The 9,448-nt window shown below is 34.2% G+C and overlaps 1 protein-coding gene across 1 annotated transcript; it reads right to left on the bottom strand.

Moving 5' to 3' along the window:
- Positions 1–460: 460 nt before the first annotated feature.
- Positions 461–8,208, bottom strand: LOC117323288 (paired box protein Pax-1-like). The gene is made up of 2 exons (XM_033878421.1): positions 8,058–8,208; positions 461–2,038 (listed from the first exon to the last, which is right to left on the bottom strand). The coding sequence occupies exons 1-2, from the start codon at positions 8,059–8,061 to the stop codon at positions 1,233–1,235; spliced, it is 810 nt and encodes a 269-aa protein (XP_033734312.1). The 5' UTR covers positions 8,062–8,208; the 3' UTR covers positions 461–1,232.
- Positions 8,209–9,448: the final 1,240 nt, after the last annotated feature.

The raw sequence follows: 9,448 nt of genomic DNA, 5'->3' as shown, positions 1-9,448 counted from the left end.
TAGAAGCTTTATAATATGATACAGTATGGTTTTATAGTCTACCTGATGGAAAGCTACAATTATAAGTATAGTATAGTTGTATTTAAGATTCGTAAATAGCTGATTATATAGATGTTTGCTGTCAATAAAAGTTATAAGCACTTGCATATTCGAAGAATTCTAGTTTCGTTTTGCTAGCAATCAGTAGTCGAAGATCATTATAAGGGGGTAAATGCTTATGACTTTTAATTAAATTCAGGCTACTGAAATTGAATATTTTTTCATAATCATATCTCTATTCACCACGCGTGAATACACGATAATCCCATTGTTTGGTATTGTATTCACGTACGCGATGATTAACAATTAGCTTACGCCTCGTCTCAATCACATCTATTACAGCGAAACAGCAACAGCAAATGTCAAAACGACAATAAGAATACGATTTTTTTTTAAATATTCAGTTTTTATTACAATCGATATACATTTATTCACAGATTCATTCGCCACAAACAAAATTGTTAGAAATTCAAACAAAACAGTTTTGAAATCAATGATGAAATCATTTCCGAACATTTAAGACATATTGTATTGTTACGCCTACATATTCAATGTGTCCTTTTTACGTGTCTGACACATACACTGCTTCTTTGATCCTTGGATGTGAAAAAATTTAAATAAAATGTGTTTGCATATGAAATAAAATTAAATAGGAACAAAAATGAGGTTAATAAGGAACCTGAGGATAAGCCATACTGAGAACTAAACAGACGGAAATTGAATTATTTTGTGTGATGAAATTAAATTCCACTACAAATCGTCCCCGTGAGGTTTTGACGAACAACTTTCACCTTTCCAAGGTGTTTGTGTATGTCTAAGCATGCATGTTGATATGTTACACATGTTTCTACTTGATTATGATCAAATTTGCAGAATGAAACACATATTGGTGTAATTTCCGGGCTTGTCTACTCCGAATGTTTAACACTGGGGCGAAGAAACATATACACAAAAACACAGATCCCAAGCGTCCACTCGACCAGGATCGATTGTGCGCATTACAAATCCGGAAGCAGTTCCATATTATTTGACATTGTTACCCACAGCAACAGAAACTTCCTGAGTGATGAATAAAGGGTAGGATTCCTCCATGGACGGATAGTTAAGAATTTGGCACTTTTGTCAAAAAAATTAGGAGTATTTCTTGAAAAAAATATTAATGAATGCATCATCTACTTATCGCTCAGCATGTCTCAGCTTTGTAGGTACATTGGTGATACAGTTGGTTTCATGCTGTAGTAGTTCATATTGTAGTTCTGTCCTATACTAGGTCCGTTTTCCGCCTGTATGGGTTGACCCATACCTTGGGGGACGCTTCCCCGGAAACCAAGAATGTCATTAACGGAATGTGAAGATGCAGCCCATGCTCGCATCATACAGGGAGTCACACAGTTGGTGGTGGCCTGAGGGGGCCGGGCCGCCCCCAGGGGTGCAAGTGTGTGGTGCTGAGGGGCCATTTGAGCGGTTGGAACAGCTGGCATGGAAGGTGGTGGACATGAGTAAGGATAAAATTGATTATAAATAGGCGTCGGGGCAGCAGTGCACGGAACAACTTGGTTCTTGCTTTCATACGTTGGGCTTGGATTCTGTGGGGTTGGGCCGCCACCTATCTTGTTCCTGAGAATACGACTTATTGAGCTTACTGAAGGTACATTGTATTTGTCACATACACCGTCCGCCAGTAATTTGTCACGAATCTCCCAGGCGAAAATCCCGGGGTCCCTTTCTTTGTATACCTTTATATGTTTCACGACATTTGGGGTAGTAACTCGAGGTTTACTGCCACCAATTGCCCCTGGTAAAATGGACCCCGTCTCGTTATAGCGAGCTAGTATCTTACTGACACAACCATGGGAGACTCTGAGCTGTCGACTGATGTCACAAGGTCGTACTCCGAGCTGAGCCAATTCTACAATCCTCAGACGAATGGCGTTAGGTAGGGGACGCCCATTGACGAACACACCTCCCAGCTGGTTCACCTCACCAAAAGTCGATTGCTCTGAAAAAATAGAAAGGGTGATTATTTCAAATTGTCGTCCATATAGAAAATCTTGAATACCTGTTAGCGATGAGAAAGGTGATGTAAGGTGTTATGTTAGCAAAAGTCCTTTTGAATCAGCCTGGTTGTAAGGTATCGACGTTGCATCATTTCCAATTCTTTATTAGTCTTAAGAGTATACTTTATTCCTAGTTATTATTGTTTCTGGGTACAAATGATATTATAGCTAAAGCGATGGTATGTCATTATCTTACAATTATAGTCCTTTGCTAAGGTCAATGACTAGTATTATCAACCAGAGAAAAAGGTCAATATCAACCGATGATATCTTATTCATTGACCCTCCATGCAGGGCAAAGTTTTGAAATCATCTATATAGCTATGTAAGGCCTATTAATTCCTGTTAATTAACAGTTTTAACTATTAAACATTTAAAATGGTTAAGGATAGAAAAGTGATATGTTAGGGTTTGAAATATTCTTATAAAGCCTTCTGTACAATTGTGATACCTAAACCTATTTATTGAAGCATTTGAATGTGAGATGGACCAGTGTTTCTTATATCAATAGCTATTGATATATAAAACTACATCCATTGCTTTTTCTTTAGGTTGATTAACTATTAATTTATCGAAGTTGATCGCGTTATCAGTTGCTGTAGTAAATTGACATCAATATAGAAAATATTTATAAAGTCAAATATTGATAATAAACATGTCTTAAAAATTATTTGGATAATAATAAAATGTTATACCGGTATTTCATATAATAAGAAATGTTTTAGTTTTATTCAGAAATTGAAACTAATTGTGATTGACCTATTTTGGTAACTAACACAGAGATTCAATTAAGATATGATTTTAGTTTTTTCACCATAAACATTCAATGTTGATTTAAATCACAACCATAACATATTTATTTGGCCACATGTTCCGGCAGTAGAGGGTTTATTTGAAACGGAATCTGTTTTACTTCCACTAGTATATTAATTTTATAATGCATACATATGATCGGCGGGGTTTCTAATAAATATATTTCACTCAAAATATCTTTTTAAATACTTTGTTGCTATAGATGTAGACCGTTTAGTCATATTTTATTCTATTGAGTTTGTACAGGGGACGTTTAAATATCCTATTAACATCAACTTCTCATTAAATTTTAACACTAGACCATGTATCTAAACGTTCGTTTGGGTAGTTTAATGTTACGGTTACTGTAGTAATGAACTTACTTATCTATTCGTTTAAATTTTTCTTGTTTTCATTTTTCAAATCAAACAAAACAAACTCGTCATGACAACAAATAATGTTCAAATTACTTCCCCGATACCAATTCTTTAAAGATTTTTTTGTTTGTTTGTTTTTTGTTCTTTTGTTTTTCTTTTACTTTTTCTAAAAAAAAACATGTTTTATATCAATGTGTTACCTGGGCGACCCATTATAATAAGTATAATATAGCTAATGTTTTATACTTATAGTTAGATTAGTAATTTGTTGTGATTTTGATTTATATGTTTTTTTGACACGTTATATTTATTTTGAAATAACGCTCATTTTCATGATTTAGATAAGGTTTTAACGAATTTAACAATTGGACTGTATGTCTTATGTTAAATTATTCGTTACTCTTTCATGATCTCGATATTTTTATGAAATATTATCCTATAAATTAAGATTCTCCTATTTATACCAAAATATATTTGTATATTATAATATATAATAAAAGCTACTTTGATTTTTCATAAACTGTGGTATTTCTTATGCATAATATTTTAAACAATTACTGACTTACTATTGCATATATATACTTTTATATATATTAAATAAAGCTATGAACTTATTATTTGTACACTTTTACATGCATAATACAAAGATATTCAGATTATTTATGCATTTTTACAATCTTGTGTTCTTTATCTATATACTGACCATTGGTATACAGTTATATTTTTTAAAATGCATTAAAGATGTTATACTAAATATATCTATTAATATACTTTTCCATGCATTATAAAAACGTTAGGCTAAATATGTGTATGCTTTTTTACGTGCATTATATGAAAGTTATACCGAATATCTGTACTTTTACATGCATTATAAAAATAAACTAAATTATATACTTTTACGTGCATTATAAGTTACACTAAGTATTATGTATACGTTTTCATGCATTTTATAAAATGTTATACTAAATATTTAAATTATTTAGAGTAGTATGCATATATTATAGTTATACTGATTTCTTTTTTATATTTCTACCTATAAAAAGGAGAATTACTTGTAAGAAACTATGTACACACATTCACTGTTGTTATAGATGCTGTTTACTTCTAATTACCAGCGTGAGTTTAAATTACACATTAACAATTTAGATTAGTTATGAACTGGTATGTAGATTAGGAAATTGCATACATTTTACATATTATGTAGGAAAGGAAAATTAAATTACTAAGGGAACCAAATTCCATGTAGTTGATAAATCATAATTATACACACACAAAAAATATTGAAAATTCACGATGGTAGTCTGTAACATTTAATTAGGGTGATTTTTATTTTTGCAGTAATGATTTATGTATATGTAGCGTTCAAATTTGAAATACCTTAGTTTGCTATTCAAACGTTATGATTAATTTCATTGAAATTTTGCAATTGTCCAGATAAAACAATTTGGCCCGTTTGATGAGGAAATGGTTAATATGCACGATTTATCATGTTTATACGGAAATTTTATAATAGCTGAATATTTAAGAATATTGTGAAATACACTTAAGATTTATTACATTCAGTGTAAATATCGTATGATGAATTATATTGAGGTTTAACACATGTATTCCTAACAACACAGTTTAGAAAACAGACATGAGGAAATATGAGGAAGTACTTTTTGGCAGGTGCCTGAAAATATAGATAGAGATAAACCAGACATTTGTTTGATGTTGAAGAAAACTGATTATTTCTAGTAAATCATTTATTTGAATTATTTGTGAAACCTGTGGACGGGTTGCCATTTTGTCGGTGAGACCGTAGTAGTACTGTCTGGTAGAGCTCACGTACGAACGGGGACATAAAATCTAGATACGCTGGCACGGAACTGTATACTATACATGGGGAAACAGGGTTCTATATAGAGTAGGAAATCACAACAAAAGAGTTGACATTCGTGGCAGACTGCCACTCGAAACTAGTTGGAACTTTTTGAGTGAGAGAAGTACCCGCGTATGCACAACATACGTGGTAGGAAGAATGATTATCAGTAATGTAAAACAGCGCTTACCACAGCGTGGTTAGATTAACACGGAAATAAACATAATATTTATTCCCAATAAGTTATATAAAACTGACTAAAATAACGGAACTTGGATTCAAAGTAGTCATGTTAGGAGATAAACACTGAAACCGTCATCCTACTTATCACCCTACCGAGAATAAATCCATTTCAGAATATATGCAGAAGCTAATTCGTGAGTGCAGCTCTGTGATGTAACCGGCGTGTTGCAGCGTGACCTAGGTGACACTGCCTTCCGTCTGACAGCGATACAGCAACGCTCCTGCACCATGGTCAAATTACCCCATTATCTAACGGCTTGATGCACCCAAGGTTTAACATGTGTTGGCCCGACCATCATTTTTATCTTCTTGCATCATTCACATAACTTTTTTTATTTCCTTTTCCCTTCTTAGCAATTATGGATTTGTTTAATCTGTTGGACAGTTTGTGTTCGCCCTACAATGTGGGATTAGCTAGAGAAAGGCTCTGGCGCTGATCATGCTCAGTAGAATGTTGACCGTATTCTTATCTGGTATAGTTTGATGTATATGGTTTCGGTATATTTTATTGACGTTGGCTGGTCGTTTCAGTAAATCTTCCAAATACATATTATTTATGAGTTTTTTTTTGTTTTCACTGGCATTCTTGTGTTTCTTCTCTAGATTTATTGATTTCTGGAATTTGTGTTTTTTTCACTTCACTGTTAATGAGAAACAAACCATCATAAGATATTTTTATCATTGCAAGAAATTTAGATTTTTCGTTTTTTCTTCTTAATACACCGTAGTTTCTATAATAAAATTATATAGATATGTTGATAAAGAAGGGAAAATCCGTTATATTCCTTTCTGTATTATTTTTACGTCTTCAGCATTTTAGTTGTTTTGATAATATTCAATTTCCATTAATTGAAAAAATAGATATATGATAATTATTGATATATTTTGAGTGCCTGATGATACTTCATTTTCATATATATATTGTAAAAATCAAAAACTACAATAAACAATCACAGACAATTTCGATTAATTTTAAATCGTTTGTTGGGGATAGATCAAGACAATTATTGTATTTATTCCAATAGGTTATTTTAAACAATAGTTAAAATACTGTGTCTGAGCAGTTTGTTTTGCCTATAACTTTTTGCCTTTAATTTTTGGGACAATGGCACATTACTATTTATATCATTCTGTTCAGGCTTTTAAATACATTTGAAATTAAAAAAAATATATATTATACAATTATTTGATTAATTATTTCACTTTTTTTTTTATAAACAATGCGTTTATTAATTTATTTATTTATTTTGCATCAAAAGTAATAAGTATTTTTTCTGATTCGACTTATTGAATACTTTTTGATAGTGTGTGACATTTATTTAACTTGAAATAAATATACAAGGGTACATTTTCCCAAGTTTAAACAAACTAATACTTTAGAATTAAAATTGTAATTGAAGATGTTTAGTTATATTTAAAAAGAATGATCAACTAAATTTTATGGAAGAATGTTTTTTTACTGGATGCTTTGTTTTTTATTTTTCCATTATCAATTACATTGATGTCGGATTGCTTTTTTTTCTAACAAGCGGAGACGGCATATTATCATGTAAAATATAATTAAGTAGTTACCTGGAATTTTCGTAACCATCTTGTCCATTATGGTATATTTAAAGATATCTAAATTAAACAATTATACATGGTGCCTACGGGTGCACGATTCCTTCTGAAGTCCGTCCATTGCGATAAGAACAGAACATTTCCCCCACTGATACACTCCACATTTTATACACTTGTAAATGTTGATGTTTATCCAATAAATTGTAATTATCTAAGCCAAGATCGTTCAGTTTATGTCGTACATTGTCACGCGATATCCAATACGTTTGAAACTTGTGGAGTCGGCCTCTGTCGATATCACCTTCTCTACGAGACAGACGTGAGAAAGTACTAATTCGCCGTCGCTTGTAATTACTCGAGTGCGTTATCAGTCTAGCTGCCCCAACAGGGGATACTACTGAGCTCCCAGCGGTCAGTAATTGGCCGTAGTAAACCCCTTGACCACAGCTTGATCACTTGTTTCCATTAGGCCCCTCTGATACTCTTTATTCCGTCTCTGACGATTTTATGCACTTTTATCTCCGTAAATTTTCACTTTGTTGCATTTTCAGTCATGCGAATCGCGTGATTTAATCCGTGAACCAATTACAAACTTTTTTTTCGCTTTCTGTTAAATCACTTTATGAACAATTCCATTTTCACAGTGATTTGTCAATATGTAGATAATGTTAAGCTTTAAATATCTGTAACAAATATAATTAATATAGTTCTGTATGAGAAATGATTTAAAGTTGAACGAACCTTCAATAGCATTGTTCTACCGCATCTCAGAACAAAATTCTCTCTCCCTTACAACAGCTGCCACCCATCAGTACTATTTGTTACATGAATGAAATTAAGAAGTGATTTTGTTTTGGGAAATTTATTTTCTCAGTGACATGGTCTGAGTTTGGTTTGTTGATTTTTCGCTAAAGGATCCCGGTTTCAACATCTGGAAGTAGTATGAGTTGTGTATCATATTTGACCGGCAATCTCTCCCCCGTCCTGTTTCTAAACGTTGCTAACCCGAGCTCGGACACCTGTGTTGTTTGATAGTAAGCCAGTATACGATACATGTGCATATTTCTTTAAAAATTGAACACTTCCTAATATTTCATGATAAGCTTGTATACCCCAGCGCGAACTTACCCATGCAAACGGCTTGAATTTGTAACGTCTCCAGATTGAAATATTTGTTTCTCCAATACGAATATCTTTTTCACCTAATGGAAAATAATTGTCCAGCAAGTCCTTGTCTATCCACAGGTAACTTCCCCGTCACATACCGTAAGAACACCTCTTGGCGTATATGTGTGTCAATGATATTTGGCTGTGACTTTTGGGTCTACTGACAACGAGCCATGGGTCTGTGGACGGGCCCCCGGTTCCTTGCCCCTTCGTTCTAGGCCTGTGATTGGAGCGCGCCTACCCACACGTCAATCTCGCTCGGCCTCGGTACCTCCCACGGATCACTGCGACTGGTTCCGAGCTAACGAAAGTGCACTCGGCCAGCTACCAAACTCATTTACGATTTCTTCCTCTCACAACTTTACAAATTCATGCCCATTTATCTTTGGTCTCTAGCCCTATCTCATAGCATGACAAAATGCCCCTAAATGGACGCAATGGCGTTTTCTGGAAATATTTATAGACTCATCACCAATAAATGTACTTTGTACCAATCTTATTTGTTATCTAAATGTTTCTTTGAATTACATTTAAAAATTAACCTTTTCTGTTTTGCTTTAAGCAGTAAGAATAAGACTACTAGTAACTCATTGCACGTGTTCAAGGTAGTTCTTGATTCATCAAAATATGACTTGGTTCTCGTTGGGAAAATGGTTATCGCAATGAGGTAAAGTATATCGCGTGTATTTCACGAATGGTGACGTTGCGTCAAGCCCTTTGGTCTCGCGTCGTAGCCCATGTCCGTGCTACATGGAGACCCCTCAAAGACCCAGAGAGCGAGGTGTCTTGTTGTTACAACTATCCAAAGCTCGTTTGGGCGGCCAAAGCGGAACAATGTGACTCCACAACGCTGTCATGCCAGGGCACACTCGGATTCATGTAATTTGATTGTTACGTGAGCTTCCATCACCAAGAGTAAGCGATGCCGGCGGACCGGCACGAAAACTATCCCACATCTGCGAACCGATGAGAAAGCCAGTCATATCTTCAAGCTTCCATATAAAATGGCCGGTACTTTTATTTTTTCCATTATTTTGTTGATTTGACACTGTACAGACTATGGAATTAACGGAGTATTTAGCGAGATGAGGAATATGTAACTGAGGCTGCCAAGTTTGGATCGACCAGGATTTCAGACCAGCCATTTCTCTTGTCATCTGTACAAGGTATCGATATTTGATGGCCACCATCCCGCCTTTTTTTGTTTTCATCGCCTTCCCACCTCTCTAAAGCTGTTGTTCAGAGTATAAGATCCCCTGTATGTTTCATTACTAATTATATCATACCCATACCCATATTCTACTATTACCCACCTGTAGGGATGTCTGATTGATTGATTTAATTAACTTTTA

The sequence above is a fragment of the Pecten maximus genome, chromosome 3, assembly GCF_902652985.1.
Source record: "Pecten maximus chromosome 3, xPecMax1.1, whole genome shotgun sequence".
NCBI classification, from domain to species: domain Eukaryota; kingdom Metazoa; phylum Mollusca; class Bivalvia; order Pectinida; family Pectinidae; genus Pecten; species Pecten maximus.
The sequence above is the reverse complement of the archived record's forward strand: the minus strand, read 5'-3'. Positions and strand labels throughout refer to the sequence as shown.